This window comes from Agelaius phoeniceus, chromosome 25, assembly GCF_051311805.1.
Source record: "Agelaius phoeniceus isolate bAgePho1 chromosome 25, bAgePho1.hap1, whole genome shotgun sequence".
In the NCBI taxonomy this organism is placed as follows: domain Eukaryota; kingdom Metazoa; phylum Chordata; class Aves; order Passeriformes; family Icteridae; genus Agelaius; species Agelaius phoeniceus.
Window position 1 is genome coordinate 2,848,890 of NC_135289.1, and position 26,476 is coordinate 2,875,365.

General features: G+C 59.8%; 2 protein-coding genes across 19 annotated transcripts in view; one reads left to right on the forward strand and one right to left on the reverse strand.

The window, feature by feature from the left end:
* The window catches only part of SOX13 (SRY-box transcription factor 13), a 37,321-nt gene extending 25,963 nt beyond the window's left edge, over nt 1-11,358 (forward strand). For 4 of the 16 annotated variants that reach the window (XM_077190520.1, XM_077190519.1, XM_077190518.1 and 1 more), the window contains 12 exons: nt 2,715-2,916; nt 3,934-4,039; nt 4,190-4,276; nt 4,672-4,844; nt 5,393-5,461; nt 5,571-5,858; nt 6,386-6,545; nt 7,127-7,236; nt 7,341-7,437; nt 7,520-7,663; nt 8,313-8,529; nt 9,123-11,358. In XM_077190520.1, coding sequence (XP_077046635.1) covers nt 2,716-2,916; nt 3,934-4,039; nt 4,190-4,276; nt 4,672-4,844; nt 5,393-5,461; nt 5,571-5,858; nt 6,386-6,545; nt 7,127-7,236; nt 7,341-7,437; nt 7,520-7,663; nt 8,313-8,529; nt 9,123-9,396 — 1,926 coding nt within the window. In that variant the 5' untranslated portion in view covers nt 2,715 and the 3' untranslated portion in view covers nt 9,397-11,358. The remainder of the gene's footprint in view (nt 1-2,714; nt 2,917-3,933; nt 4,040-4,189; nt 4,277-4,671; nt 4,845-5,392; nt 5,462-5,570; nt 5,859-6,385; nt 6,546-7,126; nt 7,237-7,340; nt 7,438-7,519; nt 7,664-8,312; nt 8,530-9,122) is intronic. The other 12 variants (XR_013185166.1, XR_013185169.1, XR_013185164.1 and 9 more) reach the window with 12 other exon arrangements.
* ETNK2 (ethanolamine kinase 2) lies at nt 11,176-25,726 on the reverse strand. 3 transcript variants are annotated; one of them, XM_077190525.1, is made up of 8 exons: nt 25,659-25,726; nt 19,107-19,366; nt 17,993-18,130; nt 16,086-16,228; nt 14,952-15,035; nt 13,923-14,092; nt 13,272-13,345; nt 11,176-12,695 (listed from the first exon to the last, which is right to left on the reverse strand). In XM_077190525.1, the coding sequence occupies exons 2-8, from the start codon at nt 19,310-19,312 to the stop codon at nt 12,623-12,625; spliced, it is 888 nt and encodes a 295-aa protein (XP_077046640.1). In that variant the 5' UTR covers nt 19,313-19,366; nt 25,659-25,726; the 3' UTR covers nt 11,176-12,622. The 3 variants fall into 3 exon arrangements, 2 of the variants coding, with proteins under 2 accessions (XP_077046640.1, XP_077046639.1); XM_077190524.1 differs by lacking the exon at nt 25,659-25,726 and adding an exon at nt 24,667-25,059; XR_013185173.1 differs by lacking the exons at nt 11,176-12,695; nt 25,659-25,726 and adding an exon at nt 24,667-25,059 and having other exon boundaries at nt 18,007-18,130.
* Between the last annotated feature and the right edge of the window lie 750 nt (nt 25,727-26,476).

Here is a 26,476-nt window from a genome sequence, read left to right on the forward strand (position 1 = left end):
ATCCCAACTCCATTCCCTCCCTTCCTCCCCACCCTGGATTTAATGGGGAACATTAAAAACCAAGAAGATCCTTTCAGTGCCGTGCCAGGGCGATTGTTCCGTGCCCATTGTGTGCCCCAGGCAGCCCCGGAGCCCACACCTGAGACCGGCCCGGAATGAGATAACAGCGCCTTTTCCCCTTTCCCCCTTTTTTTTTGTTTGCTCGGCGGGGTGGATAACAAACCCTCGAGGAGGCCTCTTTCAAACACGGCCCTATTAAAGCCTGGCCCCATTTTAAGAGTGAACTTCCAGTGGCACCGGGAGGTGAAGGACAATGGGAACGGGACCTGTGGGAGGGCTGGGATGGGATTTTGTGCCTGCCTCAAACCAAAGCCATCGCTCCGTGCCGCGGTGCTGCCGTTGCAGCATCCTAAACCTACAAAATTTGGATTTTTGCACAGAAAAAAAACACAAAAAAAGCTGGAAAAATTGAGTGTCATGCACACCTGAGGTGCTGTGCTGTGCATTCCTGCCTCAGTTTCCCCACTTATAACATCCCCGCAAGGCCAATCCTTGCTGGAGCGGGCAGAGCTTCCCACCGGGGCCGGTCCTTCCCGGTGATGGATTTTGGGGGCCGGGTGGCCCCGGCCAAGGTGAGCCGGGGCAGGAAGGGGCGCCGCAGGATGCGGCAGCCCCCGGGCAATGCGGGGCCGGGAGGAAACCCGGCGGGTTTGTTCGGCGGAGGGCGAGGGAACCGAGATTAAAAAAAGGCCCGCTAAGATCAGAAAGGCTGGCGAGCACAGTGCCCTATTGTGGAGCTGTCACACTTCCCTTTACTTTATTGCTTTTGTCCAACACCCCATTGTTCCACTTCCTTTTGTCCCCTATTCACAGCCCTGGCTTTTCATTACCCAGCCGGCCTTGTTGTTTTCATTTCTTTTGTTTGAAGTTCCTGAGAGGAAGGTTTTATTTTCAGCCGTTTGATTAATTCGCAGCTTGAGCCGGGCTTTGTTTGTTATGTAATTGCTGCCCCCAAGCCGGGCGGCCCAGCTCAGCCCTCCCCACCCCGCTTTGCACCCCCAAACTGGCTTTAGGGGCTCCTGAGGGGGGTCTGGGAGGTGAGAGCGTGCTGGGTTTGGGGTGGTAGCCCCCAGACAGGTGCTGTCCCCATTGCAGGGCAGTTCCACAGCCCAGCTCCCGATTCTGGGATAAATCCCTTCCTTAGCTGCCTCCTTTTCTCATTATTCCCTCTGAAAGGCGAGGACAATGCTTGTCCCCGTTCTTGCTGTGTGTGGTGTGAGGCTTGGTGGCCACAGAAGCCAAGTCCTCGTGGGCGCCACCGATCCTGGCACTCGCTCCTGGCACTCGGAGTGAGGGGTGGGACACATTTTTTTGGGGACAAACCCCATGGGACTCCAGTGCTCGGGGTCCTCTACGCTCCCTATAAAACTCATTGTCATTCCTGCAGTGCCCATCTGGCAGCACTGGGGTGGGGATTGGCACCCAAAGGGGTTTGTGGGATCAGGGAGAGCCATTCCTGGGGCCAGACCCTCGTCCTGGCAGGGCCTTGGTGGTGCTGTGCCAGGGACTCCTGGAGGAACTGTTCTGGTGGCCAGTCCTGGTCCTAGATCCATTCCATGCTGGGGACTCCTGGAGGAACCGTTCTGGTGGCCAGTCCCACTTCCATTGCATTCCAGGGATTCCTGGAGGAGCCATTCTGGTGGCCAGTCCTAGGTCCACCCCATGGCAGGGACTACCAGAGGAGCCATTCTGGTGGCCAGTCTCAGTCCCATTGCATTCCAGGGATTCCTGGAGGAACTGTTCTGGTGCCCAGTCCCAGTCCCATCCCATGGCAGGGGCTCCCAGAGGAGCCGTTCTGGTGGCCAGTCCCAGGTCCATCCCATGGCAGGAACTCCTGGAGGAGCCATTCTGGTGGCCAGTCCCATCCCATGGCAGGAAGTACCAGAGGAGCCATTCTGGTGGCCAGTCCCAGTCCCATCCCAATCCAGGGATTCCTGGAGTAGCCATTCTGGTGGCCAGTCCTGGTCCCAGCTCCCTCCCGTGCCGGGGGTTCCTGGAGGAGCCGTTCCATTGCCGTCCCAGCCATTGTTGGGCAGAGCCAGGATTTCCCCTTCCCGCTGGATCGGGAAACCCGCGGCTGCTCCGGCGGCTTTCTAGGCACGGCTCCTGGAGCTGTGAGGGGACCTGGGGTGCTGGTCCCTGTCACCCTCAGCCTGGGCTTGCTGGATGTGGCATGAAGGTCCCTTAAACTGTCCCTCACTCCCAATCCCTGGGATCTCCGGGTTGCCTTTAGGAATTTATTCCTCCATGCCAAGGTGTGAAGGGTTGGTTTCCCCAAGGATTGAGCCCCAAGAACCTGGAAAACAAGGAAAAAGAGCTCCCAGGGCGTGAAGGGTCTGGTTCCTTGAGGATTGAGCCTGAAAACCTGGAAAAGCAGGGAAAAGGGCTCTCAGGGTATAAAGAGCTGGTTTCTCTGAGGATTGAGCTCCAAAAACCCAGAGAACCAGGAACAAGAGCTCCCAGGGTGTGGAGGTTTGGTTCCCTGAGGACTGAGCCCCAAAAACCCACAGAACCAGGAACAAGAGCTCAGCTTTGCCCACAGCAAACCCCAGGGACGCTGTCCTTGCACTGCGGGGCACCCCAGTGTGGCACCAGGCTGGGAGAGGTGTGCCCACACCCAGGGGTGGCCGTGGTGACGTCCCCGCTGTCCCCAGGATGTCCATGAGGAGCCCCACCTCGCCACCCCCGGAGCTGGATGGAGCGGGCACCATGGTGAACTGCGCCGTCAAGACTGAGGAGAAGAAGGAGGGCGGCCCCGAGACCCCCCCGGGGGCTGCCCCCAGCACCGAGCCCCGGCCCCACGACCCGCCAGGGCCACCTCCCAGGGATGGCACCGACCCCCAGGCCCTGCCACAGGTGGGTGTGACAAAGGTGGTGCTGCCCCCAGCCCTGCTCCAGACCCTCCATCCCATGGAGGAGGCAGTGGATGCTCCCCTGCGTGGTTTTTCTTCATCCCGAGGAATTAACACGGAAATTTGAGGCTTTCCCAAGGCTTTTTTGGCTGCTCTTTTGAGCCCCAAAAACCTGGGGAACAGGGAACAAGAGCTCCCAGGGTGTGAAGGGTTGGTTTGCCTGAGGATTGAGACCCAAAAACCTGGAAAAGTGGGAACAGGAGCTCCCAGGGTGTGAGGGGTTGGTTTGCCTGAGGATTGAGCCCCAAAAACCTGGAAAAGTGGGAACAGGAGCTCCCAGGGTGTGAAGGGTTGGTTTGCCTGAGGATTGAGACCCAAAAACCTGGAAAAGTGGGAACAAGAGTTCCCAGGGTGTGAAGGGTTGGTTTGCCTGAGAATTGAGCCCCAAAAACCTGGAAAAGTGGGAACAAGAGCTCCCAGGGTGTGAGGGGTTGGTTTGCCTGAGGATTGAGCCCCAAAAACCTGGAAAAGTGGGAACAAGAGCTCCCAGGGTGTGAAGGGTTGGTTTGCCTGAGGATTGAGACCCAAAAACCTGGAAAATCGGGAACGAGAGCTCCCAGGGTGTGAAGGGTTGGTTTGCTTGAGGATTGAGCCCCAAAAACCTGGAAAATCGGGAACGAGAGCTCAGCTTTGCCCATGGCAAACCTGGGGCTGCTCTGGGGTCATGCCTGGGCTTTGAGGGCTTCACCTTCGGCATGGAACCCCCAACAACCCCCTCCAGGTGTTCCCCATCCCTTCAGCCTCCCTTTCCCACTGTCCTGGGGTTCTCCCTCTCCCTGCTCTGCCCTCAGAGGGGAAGAGGAGCTCAGGGGGAAATTCCAGCATTTCCATGCTGCTCTCTAGACGGGGTTCAGGGAATGTGCCTGGCAGAGCGTGCTCCAGCTCCCAGCATCCCACCAGGCGGGGATGTCCCCTGCCGGGGGTGTCCCTGGGGGTGGCAGTGACGTCCTGTGCCCCTCAGGAATCCCGCTCTCCCACCGGGGATGTCCCCGAGCCCCGGCGCTCCGCCTTCGAGCCGGCCGGGAGCGGCCAGGAGAAGCTGGACTTCAACAGGAACCTGAAGGAAGGTGGGAAATGTTCCCAAGGGACCTCTTGGGATCCCTTCCCCGCCCCTTGGGATTTCCCCAGAGCTGTGGGATGGACCGAGCCGTGCTGCAGAGCCTTGGGATGTGCTCATGTGGCTGTCCTCTCCTCCCTGTCCCTGTCCCTGTCCCCAGTGATGCCAACTATCGAGAAGCTGCTGGCCAGTGACTGGAAGGAGCGGCTGCTGGGTCGGAACACGGCTGAATCCAAGGAAGTGAAAGGTGGGATCCACCTCCACCAAGCTCCCTCCTGCATCCCAGCTGGGAGCGCCAAAGCAGGAGGGGAAATGTCCACTTTTCGTATTTTTAAATTGTTTTTTTTTTTTTTTTTTTTTGGAGGGGAGCATCTCTGCTGCCTCTGCTTGGTGGGTGGGGTTCAGCATGTGTGGATCTTTCCATTCCTCCCCAGTCTGACATTTCCTGCTCACTCAGTGGTGGCTCTGCTGGCTTTAGGACTTCTCTGCCTCGCATTTCCCACCCCAAACTCTTCAATCTCCCCAGTGAACGGAAATGGGAATTACACTCCTTAAACAAAACCACCTCCAGCCCACCTCGTGCCTGACCCTCTCCCCCTCCCCACCCCCTGACCCTCATCCAGCCGGGTTTTTTCCCCCCAGGAACACAGGAGAGCCTGGCAGAGAAGGAGCTGCAGCTGCTGGTGATGATCAACCAGCTGTCCACGCTGCGGGACCAGCTGCTGACGGCGCACTCGGAGCAGAAGAACATGGCCACCATGCTCTTCGAGAAGCAGCAGCAGCAGATGGAGCTGGCACGGCAGCAGCAGGAGCAGGTGGGCGCTGTCACCCCTCCGGGGTCCCTTTGGGGTCAGCGTGTGGGGATCTTTCCATTCCTCCCCAGTCTGACATTCCCTGCTCACCCAGTGGTGGCTCTGGTGGCTTTAGGACTTTTCTGCCTCGCATTTCACACCCCAAAGTCTTCAATCTCCCTGGTTAGAGGAGTAGGTCCCTTTGGGATCGCGGGACCACAAGTGGCTTTGGGGTCCCTGTTTTGTGTTCCCGTCCCAAAGCCCTTGGAGCTGGGAGGACCAAGGGTGGATGGAGATGGGGGTTGAGCTCCTCGAGATGAACAAACCACCCCAGGTGCCTCCTGCCTGTGCTCACCTGCTCCTTGAAGACCAGGTTTTCCTCTCCCAAGGGCAGGGGTGACACCGCTGTCACACCTGGGGTGTCACACACAGCCCTTGTGTCCCTCAAGGTGGCTCAGCCCCTCCTCCTGCCCTTCCCGCAGCCCTGGGGACCCCTTGCCACCCTTTTTCTGTGGAGCTGGCTGGGTTCTGCCAGGTTCTTGATGTCACCAATGCCACTGTCCCCTCCCCAGATCGCCAAGCAGCAGCAACAGCTCATCCAGCAGCAGCACAAGATCAACCTCCTCCAGCAGCAGATCCAGGTAAAGGCAGGGGACACCTCTGTCCCTGTGACTGCCGCCGTGTCCTGCTGTGCCCATCCGGGGGTGGCACTGCCCCGCAGCGTTGATCTGGTGTCCCTGTCCCCTCCAGCAGGTCAACATGCCCTACGTGATGATCCCCGCCTTCACCCCCGGCCACCAGCCCCTCCCGGTCACCCCCGAGTCCCAGCTGGCACTGCCCATCCAGCCCATCCCCTGCAAACCGGGTGAGTCGGGGCTGTCCCAGCCCTGCGGGGTGGCCTTGTCCCCCAGCCGTGTCCCTGTTGTCCCCAAGCGCTGTCCCTCTGCTCCCGCAGTGGATTACCCGGTGCAGCTCCTGCACAGCCCTCCTCCTGCCACGCTGAAGAGACCCGCGGGCCCAGGACACCTCCAGATGCAGGTACGGCCCCAGAAAACCCAAAAACCCAAAGAAAACCAGGTACAGTTCCCCAGAAATCCTGGTACAGCCCCCAAAAACCTGGGTAGAGCTCCCAAAAACCCTGGTACAGCCCCAAAAACCCCAAAAACTCTGGTATAGCTCCCAAAATCCTGGTACAGCCCAAAAAACCCTGGTACAGCCCCAAAACCCCCTCCAAACCCTGGTATAGCACCAAAACTCTGATACATCCCCAAAAATGCCCTTCAACCCCCTGGTACAGCTCCCCAAACCCTGGTACAGCCCCAAAACCCCTGCTACAGCCCCAAAACCCCCTTCAACCCCTCACACAGCCCCAAAAACCCCTTCAAACCCTGGTATAGCCCCCAAAACTCCTCCAAACCTTGGTACAGCCCCCAAACCCTAATACAACCCCAAAACCCCTGGTACAACCCCAAAAACCCTGGTACAGCCCCCCCAAACCCTGGGCTGGGGCTCTGGGGGCAGCAGCTCCTCAGCCCCCATCCCTCCCTCCTCCTCCTCCTCCTCAGGAGACCTCGCAGCCGCTGAACCTGACGGCCAAACCCAAAGGCTCCGAGCTGCCCAGCGCCTCCAGTTCTCCCAGTTTGAAGATGAGCAGCTGCCAGACCCTGGCACCGAGCCACGGGGCCAGCAGGGAGCTGCAGAGCAGCCCCTCCAACCTCCCGCTGGGTGGGGACACAAGGGACAGCCCTGTCACCCTGGGCTGTGCCACCACCTGGGGCATGGGCAGGGTGGGGTCAGTGGTGTGGGGTGACCACTGGGATTGATGGGTGCCCATAGGGGTTGAATGGTCAGTGGGGTGGCCACTGGCACTGATGGGTGCCCGTAGGGTTGAGTGGTCAGTGGGGTGGCCACTGGCACTGATGGGTGCCCATAGGGGTGGGTTGAGTGGTCAGCAGAGTGACCACTGACAGGTGCCCATAGGGGTGGGTTGGGTGGTCAGTGGGGTGACCACTGGCACTGACAGGTGCCCTTAGGGGTGGGTGCTGTGAGTGGTCAGTGGGGTGACCATTGGCACTGATGGGTGCCCCTAAGGGTGGGTGGTGTGAGTGGTCGGTGAGGTGACCACTGGCACTGACGGGTGCCCACGGGGTGCTGTGAGTGGTCAGCAGGGTGCCCACTGGCACTGATGAGTGGTGGGTGTGTGAGTGGTCAGCAGAGTGACCACTGGCACTGATGGGTGCCCACGGGGTGCTGTGACTGGTCAGCAGAGTGCCCACTGGCACTGACGGGTGCCCGTGTCCTGCCAGGTTTCCTGGGAGAGGGCGATGCCATCACCAAAGCCATCCACGACGCGCGGCAGCTGCTGCACGGCCACGGCGCCGCCATGGAGGGGTCCCTGAGCAGCCCCTACCGCAAGGTGAGGGTCACTCCGTGTGGTCACCGTCCCCTCTGCCACCCCAGCATCACCAGCCACAGCTGTCCCCAGGCTGGGGGCTGGCTCCTGACCCCTCTGTCCGGCAGGAGCCCGTCGGGATTGACTCCTCCCCGGTGAAGGAGAGGATGGAGGAGACCCCCGGCCACCGGCTGGACGAGGCTCTGCTGAGCTGCGAGATGGACGGTGAGGGTGGCCAGGAGCACGGTGGTGACCCCAGGGTGGCTCTGTCCTCTGGCTCCTGCCCTCATCCTGCATCTCCCCACAGGCTCCCGGCACTTCCCGGAGTCCAGGAACAACAACCACATCAAGCGGCCCATGAACGCCTTCATGGTGTGGGCCAAGGACGAGCGCAGGAAGATCCTGCAGGCGTTCCCAGACATGCACAACTCCAGCATCAGCAAGATCCTGGGTGAGATCCTGGGGCAGGAGCTCCTCTGCAGCCACTGGAGGGATGGGAACGAGATCTGGGGATGGGGGATCCACTCTGCATCTCCATGGAGGGATGGGAATGAGATCCTGGGGCAGGGGATCCCCTCTGCATCCCCCCACAAGATCCTGGGGCAGGACCCACTCTGCATCCCATGGAGGGATGGGAACAAGGTCTGGGGATGGGGGATCCCCTCTGAATCTCAATGGAGGGACCTCCCTGACCTGGGGAAGGTCAGGGAATGAGGGGATGAATCCTGGAGAGAAGGTCAGGGAATGAGGGGATGAATACACTAGGGAAGGTCAGGGAATGAATCCCTGGAGGTTCCTGGAGAAGGTCAGGGAATGAGGAGATGACTCCCAGGAGGGAAGGTCTGGGAATGAGGAGATGAATCCCTGGAAATGCCCAGGGAAATTCAGGGAAGCTGTTCCTGATATGCCAGCAGAACCAGCTGTGGCACATGGCTCCCACCAGCACCGCTGTAAATCCAGGCACCATTCCCACGAGCAATGCCATTAATTAACACCATTAATTAACCAACCAACAGCACCAATCAACCTTGGGATGGGTTCACCCCTGATCTCCTCGCTCAGGCAGGCTGTGAGGACGCTCTCCTCCTTTCCCCACGCAGGATCCCGCTGGAAATCCATGTCCAACCAGGAGAAGCAGCCCTACTACGAGGAGCAGGCACGGCTGAGCCGGCAGCACCTGGAGAAGTACCCGGACTACAAATACAAACCACGGCCCAAGCGCACCTGCATCGTGGAGGGCAAGCGGCTGCGCGTGGGAGAGTACAAGGCACTGATGAGGAACCGGCGCCAGGACGCCAGGCAGGGCTACTTGATAGGGTAATTGATAAGGGGATTGATAAGGGGAGTGGTAACAGGGGGTGGTAACAGGGGATTGGTAAAGGGGATTGGTAAGGGGGGATTGGTTAGGGGGGATTAGTAAGAGGAGATTGATAAGGGGCATTGATTAGGGGGATTGATAAGGGGGAATTGATGAGGAACTGGTGCCAGGACACCAGGCAGGACTACTTGATAGGGTAATTGGTAAGGGGATTGATTAGGGGGATTGGTAAGGGGGATTGATAAGGAGGGATTGGTAAGGGACACCCTGTGTGCCCCGCCCCATGGGCTTGGAGGGGTGGTGCTGGGGGGGGGGGCTCACCTGGTGAACTGGGTGTGTGCCCAGCTGTTGACATGGGTGGGGCCTCACCTGGTCACCATGCGTGGGGGCTCACCTGGTGCCCATGGGGTTTGTGCCCACCTGGTGCCCATGGGGTGGGGCCTCACCTGGTCACCATGGGCGCATGCCCACCTTGTGCCCATGGGGTTGGTGCCCACCTGCCCCGCACAGATTCCCCCCTTGGGGCAGCCAAGGGAAGCAGACCCCTGAGCCCTGTCTGCCCCTCTGAGCGCCCGCCCCCCGTGTCCCCCAGGCCGCAGGGCAGCCAGGTGCCCCCCAGCTCTTCGGACGTGCTGTACCCACGGCCGGTGGGCGTGCAGCTGCCCCCGCCCCTCCTGGAGCATTACCTGCCCCGCGGCGTGGACCCCACCATGCCCGTCATCGTCAACACCCGCAGCCTCAAGGACGGCGACGCCGGGGACGACGGGCACTCGGTGCCCGAGGGGGACATGTACCGCTACAGCGAGGATGAGGACTCGGAGGGCGAGGACAAGAGTGACGGCGAGCTGGTGGTGCTGACGGACTGAGGGGCACAGGGGGACAGAGGAGGGGGTGGCAGGGCTGGCTGCCACCTCTGGGCGTGTCCTGCTGCGGTGGCACTCGGCCACAGGGGAGCTGCCCACCTGTAGAAGGGTCCCACGAGGGTGGGCACCTGGGATTTTGGGTGGCAAGGACTGGCTTGGCCTTGCTTTGGTGGCACGTGGAGCTGAGGCCAGCGAGCCTGGAGATTTGGTGATGCTGTGGCTGCTGCGCTGTCACCCCTGAGGGGACCTGAGGCTCTCGGGCTGGAGGGCACCTCCAGAGCATCTCCAGCCCTGCAGCACCTGCAGCGGGTCCTGGAGAACCTCACCTGCTGCACTGCTGGGCACGGGGTGGGAACATGAGGTGGGGACACAGACAGGGGACATGAGGTGGGGACACAGGACAGGGACATGAGGTGGGGACACAGGACAGGGACACACTGGTCCCTCCTCTAACCTGGTGTGACCTCCCTGCCGCGCTTCCCGCTCGCTCTTTGGCGCCTGCCAGCCAATTCCCACCGAGCCAATTTTAGCTCCAGCCTGGCCCCGGCTCCAGCCAAGGGCTCCTCGGGGCCCTTTGTGCTGCCGGCAGCTCTGGCCCAGTTTGGGAATAAAGCAGGGGCTGTTCCTGCCCTGCCAGCCCCTCCTCGGGGGGGACGTGCCCGCCTGTCCCCGGGCACCTGGCCCTGCAGGCCGGGCTGCACCTGAGCCCCGTGGGGTGAGAGGGAGGGAGAAGGAACGGCCGTGAGGGAAAGGAATGATGAGAAAAAATGAGCTTGGTGTGGTCAGAACCTGTTCAGGGGCTGGGGTGTGGCTGGGCATGGCGGTGTCCAGGTGAGAGTTAGGGGTGTCCAGGAGTGTGTGCCATGTCCAGGTGTGTGGCAGTGCCCAGGTGTGTGTGCCATGCCCAGGTGTGTGCTGTGTCCAGGTGTGTGTGCCATGCCCAGATGTGTGTGCCATGCCCAGGTGTGTGCTGTGTCCAGGTGTGTGTGCCATGCCCAGGTGTGTGTGCCATGCCCAGGTGTGTGGCAGTGCCCAGGTGTGTGTGCCGTGTCCCCCCCGTGCTCAGCCGCTCTCTCCCCGGCCGTGTCCCCGCTGGCCCTCTGTGCGCGGGGCTGCGGCACCTCCGTGTGGCAGAGCCGGGAACAGCCCCGAGCCTGGCGCAGCGCGGGGACAGCGACAGCGCTGGGGACACCGTGGGGACACCACCGGGACCGTCACTGTGCTGGGGACACCGCGGGAACAGGGACACCGTGGGGACACCGCCGGGACTGTCACTGTGCTGGGGACACCGCGGGAACAGGGACACCGTGGGGACAGTGACAGTGCTGGGGACACCGTGGCCACCCGGGCTTGAGGCTGCACAAAGTGGGCACCGGCCTCTGTCCCCTCGTCCCTCTGTCCCCTTGTCCCTCTGTCCCTTTGTCCCCAAGCCGGGCGGGGGATCCGAATCTCAGCAGCACCAGCATTCCAGTGCTGGGGACACTGCCGTGGGGACACTGTCATGGGGACACTGCCGTGGGGACATCCCTTATCCCAGGGGACATCCCGCCAGCCCCTGCCCTGCCCAGCCAGCCCCTCCCTGCTCCCCTGCCCTTTGTCAGTGCTTTATTTATTCCCAACTCCCTGGGGAGGGACAGGGGTCCCTGAGGTGGGACAGGGGTCCCTGGGGATGGAAAGGGGTCCCTGGGGAGGGGTCCCAGCTCCAGGGCTGGACCAGGCTGTGCTGCAGAGGGACTGGAAGCAGATGTGTCCCCTCCCCACAGCTGCAGCTCTTCCTGTGTCTCTCTTCCATTTCTTTTTCTTTTTATTTTGTTGTTGTTTCGTTTTGTTTTTTAAAGATTGTAAATATAGATAGAGCTTTATTTTGTTAATAAGACAACGAGTAACTTAACCTGTATATTTCACATCCCTGTTTACAATCGTTCCTCCCCCTGGCCCTTGGCACAATAAAAGTGACTTTTTGGAGCAGAGAGTGGGGCCTGGGTTGGATGGGGACATCTCAGGGTACAGAAGGGACAGGAGCACCCCCAGAGCCCGGGAGGGAGCTGCCCCTGCTCCAGCCCCAGATCCACCAGCCCCAAATTCCAGCTACCAGCAGCTTTTATTTCCCACGGAAACAAACACGGATGTGCCAGCAGCCCTGGGGCCACCTGGGGGAGGTCCCTGTGCCCGGAGAAGGGACAGTCACCCTGTCCCCACAGGGCACCTTGTCCCCACAGCCAGGGGAGCACAGGGCTCTGGGGGACATCCCTGTGGCCGGAGAAGGGACAATCACCTTGTCCCCACAGCCAGGGGTGGGGCACAGGAGGTCCCTGTGCCTGGAGAAGGGACAGTCACCTTGTCCCCACAGCCGAGGTGGGGCACAGGGCCCTGATTGCTGCAAGGAGCTGGATGGGGCTCAGCAGGGCAGGGGTGAAGCTGTGCCCGGTCCCGGAGCGAGGCAGCTCCGTGCCACCTCCTGCCAGGGGTGGGGACACAGCCAAGGGAGCAGGACAGGGATAGGGACAGGCAGGACAGACCCCCCTGCATGTCCCCAGACCCCCCTGACCCTGGGGGCAGAGCTGAGGGCAGGGGGGAAGCCACCAAGCCAAGGGGACAGTGGGGACAGGCAGGGGCAGCTGTGGGGACACCCTGCAGAGGGGACGGGCACCCAGTGCCCACCAGCAGCACCCCACTGGTGCCAGGGGCTCACGGCTGGCTCTGCCCCTCTGCCCGCAGCTGCCACCCCAAAGGGACAAGAGCCCCATGCCTGGGGTCAGCAGGGACCTGGGACAGCGCTGCTTTGGGGGTGGCACCCAGCAGGGCAGGAGGGGACAGTGGGGCAGTCAAAGTGACCAAAGTGGGGCAGCTCTGGGGGCCCTGAGCAGCCGGGGTGACCCCGTGTGCCCCTCGGGGCAGTGCAGGGAGGGGGCAGTGCCAGGCAGCAGCAGCAGCAGCAGCAGCAGCAGCAGCAGCAGTGCCAGCGGGGCACGGACCTGCCGGGCACCGGGGCCGCGCGGGGCTTGGCATTAAGGCGGTGGTGAGGCTTCCTGGCATGGGCTGGGGCCTCGCCGGGGCCCTGGTCCTCTCCAGCATCTCATGGTCCAGTCTTGGGGGTGGCCAGGCTCTCCTGGGAGCGGTGGTGGCCGGGGCAGGGCTCCTCTTGTCCCCCTTGGCACCGCGGCCGGGCTGGGCGAGGGGCGAGGGGGGCGCGAGGGCACGGCCAGGACAGGAGAGCTCGGGGTGGCCCCTACTTGGGGACCTGCAGGGCTGTGACCACCGGCTTCATCTTGAAGTACTGTTTAAACCTTAACTTTGCATATCTGTAAAGAGAGGGAGAGAGGAGGGATGGCTCTGAGACACTCGTGTCCCCTGGCACTGCCAAGATACTCCCCAGGGACAGCTGAGATCTTCCCCGGATCCTTCCCAGGGACCACCAGGATCTTCCCTGGGATCATCCCCAGGTAGTACTGGGATCTTCCCCAGGATCCTCCCCAGGATCCTCCCCAGGATCCTTGGAATCTTCCCTGGGATCCTCCCTGGCATCTTCCCCAGGGACCACCAGGATTCTCCCTGGGGACTGCCAGGATCCTCCCTAAGATCCTCCCCAAGATCCTCCCCAGGGATTACCAGGATCTTCCCCAGGATCCTCTCCAGGGACTGCTGGGATCCTCCCCAAGCACCATTGGGATCTTCCCCAGGATCTTCCCTGGGATCCTCCCCAGGATTCTCCCCAGGGATTGCTAAAATCCTCCCCAGGACTGCCCCGGGGATTCTCCCAGGGATTTCCAGGATTCTCCCCAGGAATTGCCAAGATCCTCCCCGGGACCCTCCCCATGACCCTCTCTGGGCTCCTCCCTCTCCACCCATTTCCCTGGGAGCAGCCCGTGTGCACTCACCGTAAGAAATTAAAGTCTATGGTGGAATATTTATCCTGGATCAGGCCCCAGCAGGCCCAGAGGAAATGGGACGCCTGCAAGGGGCAGAGCAAGGATCAGGGAACAGCCACGGGGACAGAAACCCCCGTGCCCCAATCCCCAGGGCTGTGACAAGGACAGGACATGGACCCACGGCGGGGTTTTTGTGCCCTCCAGAGGCTGCTCCTGGCTGGAGCTGGAGCGAGGGATGGCAGCAGCAGGGAGGGTGCTGAACATGGGGTTCCACCCCTGCGCTGCCCTCCCGGCAGCTGCAGCCGGGAAAACAGAGAATGTTTCACCCGAAATTTCCAGAAAACCGGCTGGGGCCGCCCGCTGGCAGTCAGCACAGAGGATTTCCTCACTCCAGCCGTGCCTGACCCCTCTGAAGGGCTGCCCAAGGCCACCCTGTCGGGCACAGCTGTCCCCAGCACACCCCTGTGACTTTGCCCAGGAGCTCGGTGTCCCTGAGACACTGCCAGGCCCCGTGGCACAGCCTGTCCCCGATGTCCCCAAGCCCTCAAGCTGGCACCAGCTGGAAGGCCAAGAGCAGAGGAGAAATCCCTCACTCCCTTGTCCCCTGGGTTGTGTTTTCAGCCCTGGAGCAAGGCCGGCTCCTTCCTCCTCCTCACTCACCAAGGAGAACTTGTTCACTTGCACGTAGAGGGTCTCCAGCTCCTCCTGGGACACCTGGCTGTCACCTGGGTGGCCCTGGGTGAGCTCCTTGTAGGCCTGCAGGTAGGAGTGCAGCCAGTGCAGCTGCGTCTCCTTGCTGGGGTAGAGGCCGTAATCCACCTCCTTCACACCTGGGGGGACACAGGGACCCCATTTCCCACCCCAAGTCTGGGATAAAACTCTTTCCTCCATCCCAATAACAGAAATACCCCATTTCCCAGTATGGGACTGGGCATACAACTCCCTCCTCCATCCCAGGGATGGGGAGACCCCAAGCCAGGCTCATTTTCCACCCCAGGACTGGGGATACATTTCCATCTTCCATCCCTGGGGTCAGCCCCATTTCCCAGTATGGGACTGGGAATAAAACTCCCTCCTTCACCCCCAATAATAGGAAAAACCTCCCTTCTCCATCCCAGGGATGAAGAGACCCCATTTCCCACCCCAAGACTGGGGATTCAACTCCCTCCTCCATCCCAGTAACAGGAACACCCCATTTCCCAGTATGGGACATGGAATTCCCAGTAACAGGAACACCCAATTTCCCAGTATGGGACATGGAATTCCCAGTAATAGGAACACCCCATTTCCCAGTATGGGACATGGAATTCCCAGAAATAGAAACACCACCCCATTTCCCAGTATGAAATTGGGGATGACTCCCTCCTCCATCCCAGTAACAGGAACACCCAATTTCCCAGTATGGGACATGGAATTCCCAGTAACAGGAACACCCCATTTCCCAGTATGGGACTGGGGATGACTCCCTCCTCCATCCCAGTAATAGGAACACCCAATTTCCCAGTATGGGACATGGAATTCCCAGTAACAGGAACACCCCATTTCCCAGTATGGGACATGGAATTCCCAGTAACAGGAACACCCCATTTCCCAGTATGGGACTGGGCATGACTCCCTCCTCCATCCCAGTAATGGGGACACCCCAGGCCGGGGATGGGAGGACTTTGGGGGCCCCTGGGTGCTCCCCACCTGCGAACTCGTTGAAGTGGTTGCCGATGTCGAAGGCCTGGTAGTTGTAGCCCGTGTACTCGTAGTCGATGAAGCGCACGCGCTCTGCGGGGACAAAAACTGTCAGCGGTGGGGACAGGGGTGGTGGCAGCACCTCAGGGATAAAATGGTTCCAAAATCGTGGGATATTCAGGGCAGTTGGAAAGAAAGGTTGGGTCTGGTAGGCCCTGGGAAAATGTTAGGTTTTACTGGATCATGTGAAACTGCAGCTGTATAATAATTTAATGACTATGATAAATGAAATTACTATATGATATGATAAATTATATATGATAAATATGATGACATCTATATTATCATATTTACAAATATTATATTAGAAATATTTCCATTATATTATCATATTTATAAATTTATTATATTTATATCTATAATAATATTTATAAATATGATAACATAAGATTTAAGTAAATATAAACATATTATGTTTTCATTATATTATCATATTTACAAATTTATTATAGTTATACTCATTATAATATTTATAAATATTATAACATTATTTAAATCAATATAAACATATATATTATATTTTCATTGTACTATCATATGTATAAATTTATTATATTTATATTTATTATAAAATTTAGAAATATAACATAATATTTAAATAAATATAAATATATTATATTTTAATTATATTATCATATTTACAAATTTATTATATTTATATTCATTATAATATTTGTAAATATGATAATGTTTATCATAGTTATCTTAAATATGATAAATTATATGGTTGTTAAATGCAATGATTGATTGGTAATTGGATATAATTATTGCTAATTGCAATGATTGATTGGTAATTAGATATAATTATTGCTTAACTGCAACAAAAATGATGAGAAACGACATTTGGGGGGTTTGATGGAAATTACAAGAACCCAGGCTTGGATGAGATCAATGTATCCAACAGAACAATATAAGTTTAACAATTAATATGTATTTATATAAGGATAAAAGTACAAAAATGTGTTCATCCCGAGCCCATGTCGGAGCCAGATTTGGGTCTGTACCCCTGACACCCAGAGCTCCTCAATAACAGCACCAGGACAGGATCATTCTGTGACTGCTGCCACCCCCTGAGGGACAGACCTCGTGTCCTGTCGTAGATGATGTTCTTGCACAGGAGGTCGTTGTGGCACAGCACCACGGGGGAGCCCAGCTGCGACAGCGTCTCCTGCATCCAGGCCAGCTCCTGCTCCAGCGCCTCGGGGCTGGGCACGTCCCGCGGGAGGCTGCCCGAGGGGACAAAAGGGACAGGGTGGCATCGCTGATGCTCTCAGAGGGGACAAAAGGGACAGGGTGGCATCGCTGCTGCTCTCAGAGGGGACAAAAGGGACAGGGTGGCATCGCTGATGCTCTCAGAGGGGACAAAAGGGACAGGGTGGCATCGCTGATGCTCTCAGAAGGGACAAAAGGGACAGGGTGGCATCGCTGCTGCTCTCGGGTGGGGGGACAAAAGGGACAGGGTGGCATCGCTGCTGCTCTCGAGGGGACAAAAGGGACAGGGTGGCACCGCTGCTGCTCTCAGAGGGGACAAAAGGGACAGGGTGGCATCGCTGATGCTCTCAGAGGGGACAAAAGGGACAGGGTGGCACCGCTGCTGCTCTTGGGTGGGGGGACAAAAGGGACAGAGTGGCATCACTGCTGCTGTTGGAGGGGACAAAAGGGACGGGGTGGCATCGCTGCTGCTCTCAGAGGGGACAAAAGGGACGGGGTGGCATCGCTGCTGCTCTCAGAGGGGACAAAAGGGACAGGGTGGCATCGCTGCTGCTCTTGGGGGGGACAAAAGGGACAGGGTGGCATCGCTGCTGCACTTGGAAGGGGACAAAAGGGACAGGGTGGCATCGCTGCTGCACTTGGAAGGGGACAAAAGGGACAGGGTGGCATCGCTGCTGCTGTTGGAGGGGACAAAAGGGACAGGGTGGCATCGCTGCTGCTCTCAGAAGGGACAAAAGGGACAGGGTGGCATCGCTGCTGCTCTCAGAGGGGACAAAAGGGACAGGGTGGCATCGCTGCTGCTCTAGGGGCAGAATTGCTCTTCCCTGGCTTCCAGCGCTTCTCTAGGGCTACAGGAGCAGAATTTCCCCAGTTTCCAGCGCTTTCCTTGGGGCTCAGGGGCTGAATTGCTCTTCCCTGGCTTTCAGCGCTTCCCTGGGGGCTCAGGGGCAGAATTTCCCAGACTTTCCCTCCCTTGCCTTACAAAGGACCCCACTAATGACACAAAGGCTGTTTTTGGGTTTGGCACCCACCCCACCTCAGCCTCAGCGCATCCCTTGTCCCCAAAAACCCCCACGCCCGCCCCCCAAATCCACCCAGCGCTCGCTCCCCGAGCATCCGGCAGAGCCCCCGGGGATGTTTTGGACTCTGGCAGCCCGGCGGTAACCTCAGGAGAGCTTCCAAGAAGAGAGCTCGTTAATGATTGCCTAATTGGCCGCGAGGAAGGCGCAGGGTGGGTAAAGTCTGGCCCTGGCCCGGCGGGTGCTGAGAAGAGCCCGGCTGGCTCCTGCCGCGGGTTAATGATTGCCCTGCCCGGGGTTCGTTCACCTCCTGCGCCCCTTGGGGCTGCCCCAGCCCTTCCCAGACACCCCAGCTCCCACCTGCCGGGCCCAACCAGCCGCCCCAAAAAAGCGGGATGGGCTGGCTGGGAGTGAGAATTGAGTGGTTTGATTTCTGGGGTTAATTGTCAGCTCAGCAGGGCTTGAGCTCGGGGCTTATTCTAGGCTTAAATTCCCAGGAGGAGGATTGTTCCAGCAGTGGGAGGCTGTGGCTCCAGCTGGATCCTGCACAGACACATCCCACAGCTCCAAAAAAGCTGAAATCCCCCCCAAACTGGCAGCAGGAAGGGCTTGGAGCTGCTCCAGGGGCTCTGAGAGGGATCCAGCCCCAAATCCAGCCCCGAATCCCTGCAGAGGCTTTACCTGGGAACCTGGGCCCCAGAGGGTGGGCAGGGGGTGCCCGAGGCAGAGCCTGGCTCTGTGGGATCCCTCTGCCTTTACCTGGCGTTGGATACCTTTGGGCTGAGCTCTGTCTTCACCAGGATGAGGTATTTGTGCAGCTTCTGCCACAGGATGGGCCTGGGGAGGCTCCCGTTGGCGTGGATGGCGTGGACTCGGGCCATCTCCCGGGCCACCAGCCTGGCATGGAGCACAGCAGAGGGGTCAGGGGTGGTCCCAAATCCTCAAAATCCCCCCTGCCAAATCCCCCAAAGAGCTTTGGGGGTGTCTTCAGGGGGATTCTCTGAAAATCCTGCTTAAAACACGGGGTTAGCACAGCTGAGCCCTCATTCCGTGCCAGGGATCGGCCTCTGAAGCGTTTCAAAATTGCCATTTTCAGGGTAAATTCAGCCCTAAACTCTGCTTCCCAAGGAATTCCAGCTTCCCAGGAAACCTTGATTCCAGCTACCCAGGAAACTTTAATTCCAGCTTCCTAGGAAACTTTAATTCCAGCCCAGTAAACCTTAATTCCAGATTCCCAGGAAACCTTAATTCCAGCTTCACAGTAAAATTTAATTCCAACTTCCCAGAGAACCTTGATTCCAACTTCCCAGGAAACCTTAATTCCAACTTCCCAGGAAACCTCTCTTCACCAAAACCTGATAAAAACCAGAAATTTGGTAATTTTGATAACTCTGGCTGCAGTTTGGGTTAGCACAGCTGAGCCCTCATTCCATGCTAGGGATCGGCCTCTGAGGCATTTCAGAATTGCCATTTTCAGGGTAAATTCAGCCCTAAACTCTGCTTCCCAAGGAATTCCAGCTTCCCAGGAAACCTTAATTCCAACTTCCCAGTAAACTTTAATTCCAACCTCCCAGAGAACCTTAATTCCAACTTCCCAGGAAACTTTAATTCCAGCTTCCCAGAGAACCTTAATTCCAACTTCCCAGGAAACCTCTCTTCACCAAAACCTGATAAAAACCAGAAATTTGGTAATTTTGACAACTCTGGCTGCAGTTTGACCCATTCACCCCTCAACCCCCATTTACCCCAGGACTGGGCACACCAGTGACCCCCACCCATGACAGTCAGGGAAGAGCTGAAAACTCAGAACAAACCCCCAGAAAACTGGGGAAAAAAACTGGTAAGGGGGATCCCCTCAGGACGCCCCACGCACCTGAAAATGTGGGGATCCCTCACGTGGTCGGGTCCCAGCGCGATTCCTGGCAGGAATTGGTAGCAGAGCCCGTTCTGGAAGGCGCAGTAGAGGTCGGGGGCGCATCCATGGGCTCGGAGCACCTGGAAATTCCTCAGCTCCGTCTCCCTGTCCACCAGCAGCTCGGTTTTCCTGCCGTACACCCGCACCAGCAGCGCGTCCGCCATGCCCTCGTCCGTGTAGCAGGCCACCAGCTTGTTGGTGATGCCATCAGTGAAGAGCTGGGAGGGGACAGACACCGCGGGGGTGACACCCGGGTGGGGCTGGGAATAAGGGAACCCCCACGTCTGCTTCCCAGCCCGGCGGGAAAACCTCGTGGAAATGGCAAAAAATGAGGAAAAGGAGCGAGGAGACACAGCCAGGAAAGCTCCTGGGGGGAGTGAGATGAGTTTGGGAGGACCGAGGTTCAGGGGTCTGCTGGCAGAAGGGCTGGATTGGGTGAAAATCCTCTCATTTTTCACCTGGAACAGCTCAGGAAGACCTCTGCATGCAGAAGGGGTGGTTTGGGTGGAAATCTGGCTAATTTCACCTGGAACAGCTCAGGAATATCTCAGAGACACCTCTGCAGGCAGAAGGGGTGGTTTGGGTGGAAATCTTACTAATTTCACCTGGAACAGCTCAGGAACAGCTCTGCATGCAGAAGGGGTGGTTTGTGTGGAAATCCTCTTATTTTTCACCTGGAACAGTTCAGGGATATCTCAGGAACACCTCTGCAGGCAGAGGTGGTGGTTTGGGTAAAAATCCTGCTAATTTCACCAGGAACAGCTCAGGAACAGCTCGGGAACACTTCTACAGGCAGAGGTAGTGGTTTGGGTGAAAATCCTGCTGATTTCACCTAGAACAGCTCAGGGATATCTCACGAACAGGCAGAAGGGGTGGTTTAGGTGGAAATCCTGCTAATTTCACCTAGAACAGCTCAGGAACAGCTCAGGAACAGCTCTGCAGGCAGAGGGGGTGGTTTGGGTGGAAATCCTGCTAATTTCACCTGGAACAGCTCAGGGATATCTCAGGAGCAGCTCAGGCCAGATGTGCCACCAGCACACTTGGCACGGGAGCAGCCCCGGGAATGTCTCCCCAAGGGGGGAGAGGATGTGGGGGGCAAATCAGCGTCAATTGGCACGAAATTCAAAAAACCAATAAATAAATAAACCACGCAACGAGGCTGAAAACAAGGCCGGAGCAAACACCACCCCCCGTGCCCTCCTCCGAGCCTCCCCGCGGGCCGGGGCGCTGATAGGCGGGGATGTCGCTGCTGGGGACATCTCGTGTCACCGCTCTGATGGCTCCCCGCAGATGGAAAGGGAGTTTTGTTCTCCCCGAGCTCCGCCTTGGCCGCCTGCCCGCGCACATGCCGGGGCTGCTGCTGCCGCCCGCGCCGGGGTCCGCGCCCCGTCCCGCCGGGATTTGGGCACCTCCGGGGCACCCGAGGGGGTTTGGGGACCTGTCACCGCACAGGAAATCCCTGTCCCATTGTCCCCGTGCCAGTTTTGGGGTGCTGTGGCTCCCCCTGGGCAGGATTCCTTCATCCCGCCGGGATTTTGGGCATCTCTGCGGCACCCGAGGGGATTTAGGGATGTGTCACCCCACAGGAAATTGTCCCCGTGCCAGCTCCAAGCTGGGCACACCGGGGTGCTGCAGCTCCCCCTGGGAATGATTCCCTCATCCCACTGGGATTTTGGGCTCTTCCAGGGCACTGAGGGGGTTTGGGGACGTGTCACCCACAGGAATTCCCTGTCCCATTGTGCCCGTGCCAGATCCAGAGTGCTGCAGGTCCCCATGGGAATGATTCCCTCATCCCGCTGGGATTTTGGGCTCTTCCAGGGCACTGAGGGGGTTTAGGGCTCTGTCACCCACAGGAATTCCCTGTCCCATTGTCCCCGTGCCAGCTCCAGAGTGCTGCTGCTCCCCCTGGGAATGATTCCCTCATCCCGCTGGGATTTTGGCCACTTCCAGGGCACTGAGGGGGTTTAGGGCTCTATCACCCCACAGGAATTCCCTGCCCCATTGCCCCCCACACTGTGGGATGTTCATCTCCAAGCTGGGCACTCCGTGCCTGCCCTGGGAATGATTCCCTCATCCCACCAGGATTTGGCCACTCCCAGGGTACTGAGGGGGTTTGGGGCTCTGTCACCCCACAAGAAACCCCTGTCCCACTGCCCCCCATAGTGCCAGCTCCAAACTGGGCACTCTGGGGTGCCGTGGCTCCCCATGGGAATGATTCCCTCACTCCTGTGGGATCGAGGAGCTGGAGCAGGAGGGGGGAGAGGGCTCCTGCTCCGGCAGCCGTGCAGCTCAGGGATGGGACGGATAATTTTAGACATCCCACTCAGCAACCCACGCTCCCCTATAGGGTTCCTATATATAGGGCTCCCCAAGCAGCCTCCCAGGGGAGACTCCAGGCACTGGAATGAGACCCTCCAAGCCAGACAGGGCTGACTCCCCCATTCCACAGCTGGATTTGGGGGGAGCAGGGCGAGGCTGCTGCCCCATCCTCGGGGGTGCTGCCCCCTCAGCTGCAGCAGAGCCTTCTCAAGCTGCTTTTCCCCGAGCTGATAATCTGGGTTCACCCTGGTGCTCAGCTCTTTCCTCCTCTTGTCCTGCCAGGCCCCAGAGGTTGGAAATTCAGGCAGCAGAGGTGTCACATCCTGTCCGTGCAGGTGTCACCATGGGCCGCACATGGGTCAGCTGCAGGTGAGCAGCTCCACATGGAGTGAAATCCTCGGTGCTGCTTTGTTTTGCTGCCCCACAGCCCAGGCAGCCCTTTCCAGCAGGTTTAATGGGATTATTGAGCCTTATCCCCCCCTGAATTCCAGGCCACCGACTCTGGAGACGCACACGTGGCTCCTGGGTGACCTGCAGGGACTCGCTGCCTCTGGGGGTGGCTCCCAAGGGTGGCAGTGGCTGCCTGGGGATGCCCGGTGCTGTTCCCTGTGGGCCCAGGCTGCAGCCACCCCAAATCCTTCCCTCCTGCAGCCGGGTGGCAGCAGGGACAGAGGGGAGGAGTGACACTCGGTGAACTTTGCAGGGATTAAACGCAAAGCGAGTCCTGTGCCAAAGCGCTGGGGTGAGGCGGCAAAATCCAACTGCTGGTGCTTCACTGCCAGGAGATCCCCACAGCATTCCCAAAACAGCACCGAGCTGCTGCCTCAGCACCCCCAGCCTGGGCTGGCCACCAGCAGGGCAATCTTGTCACCAAATCCGGGCTAAAAACATCCAAACCTGCACAGCAACCCCGCACGGCTGTGGCTCCGTGGCGCTGCCGCTGTTATCTCTGGTTGAGAGATGGATGGATGGATGGATGGATGGATGGATGGATGGATGGATGGATGGATGGATGATGGATGGATGAAATCCATGGATGGAGGGATGGATGGAGGGAGGGAGGGATGGATGGATGGATGGATGGATGGATGGATGGATGGATGGATGGATGAATGGAATCCATGGATGGATGGATGGATGGATGAAATCCATGGATGGATGGATGGATGGAGGGATGGATGAAATCCATGGATGGATGGAATCCATGGATGGATGGATGGATGGAATCCATGGATGGATGAATGGAATCCATGGATGGATGGATGGAATCTATGGATGGATGGATGGAATCTATGGATGGATGGATGGATGGACAGATGAAATCCATGGATGGATGGATGGATGGATGGGTGGATGGATGGAGGAGTTTGTGCTTCCCTGGGAGTGTGGGGGGCTGGCTCAGCTGCACAGACATTCCTCAGGGATGAGGATCAGGAGCTCTGGGAATTGGGCACAACTGGGAGCGCAGGGCAGGGCAGCCCGAGCTCCCAGATCCTTCTTGCCACGTTCCTGAGCTCCGGGAGATTTTCCCAAGCCACTGGCACAGCCTGGTACAGCCCCCGCGAGGTGCTGGGAACGGGGCAGAGCTCCAGGGCACCGGGCAAGGAATGGGATCGCTAATGGGAACCAGCTGAGGCCCCTGGCCCGCTCCATCCCATCCCGAGCGGCTCCTGCGAGGGGAAACGCGGGAGGAGGGAAAGCAACCGAGGGAAACACAACGGGAGGGTTTTCCCTCAACTCCTGAGTGTTTTTCTTTCTTTTTCTTTCTTTTTTTTTTTTTTAATTAAAAACACACGCCCGCACACCCGAGCTGCTGTGGAACACTGACCCCTGCGGATCCTGGATACGGCAGCGCCGGGGTCCCTCCACAACCACCGAGCTCTGCGAGCAGAGCGAGACATTTCCTGCCCCGGCAAACTCCAACTCCCAGCTTCCTGCCCGCTGCCATCTGCCCTTTCAGATGGCTTTTCCTGCAGCTTCTTGTATTTAATTACACTTGGCTATTAATACATTTTTAATGACGGGAAGCGTGTGCCTTCGGAGGGGACACTCGCTCACGTGCAGACGTTTAAGGGCACGCAGTCCCAGCCCCTCCACGCTCCGGTGCCCAGCGCCAGGGCACAGCCGAGGGCACCGGCGCCACCAGCCTGTGTCAGCCCAGCCCAGGCTGCAGCGATTCCCACGCCAGCCCAGCTCTCCCAGCAAAGCCCTGGCAGCCCCGCACAGCCGAGCCCTGTCCCGTGCCAGGAGCCCGGGACTGGTGTCCAGCTCCCACCTGAACCGGGGCTCAGCCCACGCAGTCAGGGAAATGTGGGAGCCAACAAATATCCCAAACAGGAGCGGCTCCCGGCAGCGGCCGCTCCTGCGGGCACTCCTCGGCAGCCGGCCTGGGGACACTTTTGTACCCACAGCCACCGCTCGGTGACCACTCCAGGGGTCCCTAAACCTCGTGGGGGGGGTGCCATGGGGGTGTCATGCCTTTGCACAGCTGATGAAGCCCCGGTCATGCTCTGGGCACAAAGGGGAGACCCAGGGGTGGGGGTACGGGGTGTCACATCCTGTGGGGCAAGTCCTACAGCCCCCCATGATGAACCCTACAGCCCCCACGGAGTGACCCCACGGCGCCCCTTGGGTGAGCCCCACATTCCCCCTCGAACAGACCCGGGAGCCCCCCGGGTTCAACCCCACAGCCCCCCTATAGCCCCCAGGCTGAGCCCCACAACCCCGCTAGGACAGACCCCATAGCGCCCAGGCTGAGCCCCACAACGCCCCTAGGACAGACCCCATAGCGCCCAGGCTGAGCCCCACAACCCCTCTAGGACAGACCCCATAGCGCCCAGGCTGAGCCCCACAATCCCCCTAGGACAGACCCCATAGCGCCCAGGCTGAGCCCCACAACGCCCCTAGGACAGACCCCATAGCGCCCAGGCTGAGCCCCAGAACCCCCCTAGGACAGACCCCATAGCGCCCAGGCTGAGCCCCACAATCCCCCTAGGACAGACCCCATAGCGCCCAGGCTGAGCCCCTCAGCCCCCCTTGAGCTGCCCCCACTCCCCGCCGGGGCGAGCACCGCAGCCGCCTCAGACAGACCCTATAACCCCATACCCGCCCCCCGGCCGGGCTCCGCAGCCCCAGCGGGCGATCCCCGGTGCGAGCGGCCGCCGGTTCGCGGGGTGCCGGCTCAGGCTCTCCCCCGTACCTTGGTCTTCACCGTGGCCGGGTCCCAGGCGGGTCTCAGCCGCCGCACGATCCGCAGCGCCCCGGGCAGCACGTCCCCCTCGTTCACCGCAATGCCGAGGTGTGGCACGGCGGAGGTCGCGCCGCCGCCCCCCCGCTCCGGCCCCGGGCAGTCGGGGCAGCGGGCGGGCGGTGCGGCCATGGCCAGCTCCGCGCTGCCGGAGCCGCGGCCCATGTGCCGGGGGCTGCGCGGGGCCGGCGGCCGCGGGGAGGAGCCGCCGCCGTTGGGAAGCCATGAGTCACCGGCCCGCCTCCCGCCCGCCTCCCCGGCAGCGGCGGCAGCGCCCGCACCGGCACCGGCACCGGGGGGCAGGGACCCGCATCCTACCGGCACCGGCATCCCGGACAGGGGATCCGCATCCTACCGGCACCGGGGGTGGGGATCTGCATCCTACCGGCACCGGGGGCAGGGATCTGCATCCTACCGGCACCGGCACTGCGGGCAGGGATCCGCATCCTACCGGGACCGGGGGCAGGGACTCGCATCCTATCGGCACCGGGGGCAGGGACCCGCATTCTATCGGCACCGGCATCCCGGGCAGCCGCTCCGCATCCTACCGGCACCGGTACCGCGGGCAGGGCGGGACCCGCAGCCCCCGCACGCCGAGACCCGGGCGCCGCACCCGCACCCGATCCGCACCGGCATCAGCGGACCCGCACCGGGACCTGTGCAGCGGATCCGCGCCCCGATCCGCACCGGCATCAGCGGACCGGCATCCCACCCGCACCGGGACCCCAGCGCCCCACCGGGACCACATCCCGGGCAGGGGATCCGCACCGGGATGGGGCATCCCATCCACGGCGTGCTGGGCAGCGGGGCCCCGCCCGGCCGGTACCGGAGCCAGGACCGGGACCCCGCTCTGCCGCAGCTGCTGCCGGTGCCTCCCCCACCCATTCCCGGAGCCTCTCAGCCACCCCCGGCAGCCGCCCCGCACCGAGATCCCCCCTCCGCACCTGCTGCCGGTGCCTTCCCCATCCATTCCCGGAACCCCAAAGCCGCCCCAGAGGATCCGAGAGCGGGACCGGGACCGCCCCCGCCACACCCCGCGCCCCAATGCCCACCCATCCATCGGCTGAACCCCTCCGCCATCCCGGGGGGCTCCGCGCTGGCCCCACTCCCTCCTTTGGGGTGACAAAGGCTGAGGAGCCACGCACGGGATGCGCTCCAGCCCCCGGGGCTCCGCTCGGGATCACCTCTCCCACTGCACCCTCCGCGCACTGACTTCCGTAGGGATTCACAGCTGGAATGGGAAGAGGTTTTAGGGGTGAGGACAGAGCGGGATTTTCCCGCTGGCAGAGCCCCCGCAGCTGCCGGACGCGGCTTCATTATCAGAGGAAATAACAGCGTCGCACCGCGGAGTGCCCCCCTCCAAAGCCCCCAGCTGGCCGCGCCTAAAACCAGCCCAACGGACCGTGGAGACCTGGGGAAAAATCATTTAAAGAGAGGGAACTGGGGGACAAAAACCCCGCCGGGCAGTTTCCCGTGTCGCTATAAATAGCGCCAGCCCTGTCCGTGTTAATAGGATGCGCATAATTGCTGCCGCGCTTTGCTGGGCTGAGCGCGGCCTAATTGCTCGGCCGGAACGATCTAATCCGGGCTAGCGGAGCCCCGCAGGCAGGGCCGCCGCATCCAGCGGGAAATTGCCCCCGGAGCAGCGATTAGAGGTGTTAATAACCCGGCTTAAGGGGCCCGGCAGCGGCTCGGGCGGGTTTTAACTCTCGCTGCTTGAAACGAGTGCGCGGAGTTGGAACAGAACCGGCTCCGCCAAAAC

What these genes read in the sequence shown, in the direction of transcription:
- ETNK2 (XM_077190524.1), bottom strand. Translation starts at nt 25,044, where the DNA reads ATGCCGGTGCCGGTAGGATGCGGGTCCCTGCCCCCCGGTGCCGGTGCC. An exon ending in AGGGATCCCCACATTTTCAG is followed by an intron (nt 18,131 to 19,106) that starts GTGCGTGGGGCG and finishes GCTCCATGCCAG; the next exon opens with GCTGGTGGCCCGGGAGATGG. An exon ending in CCACTTCAACGAGTTCGCAG is followed by an intron (nt 14,093 to 14,951) that starts GTGGGGAGCACC and finishes GTGTCCCCCCAG; the next exon opens with GTGTGAAGGAGGTGGATTAC.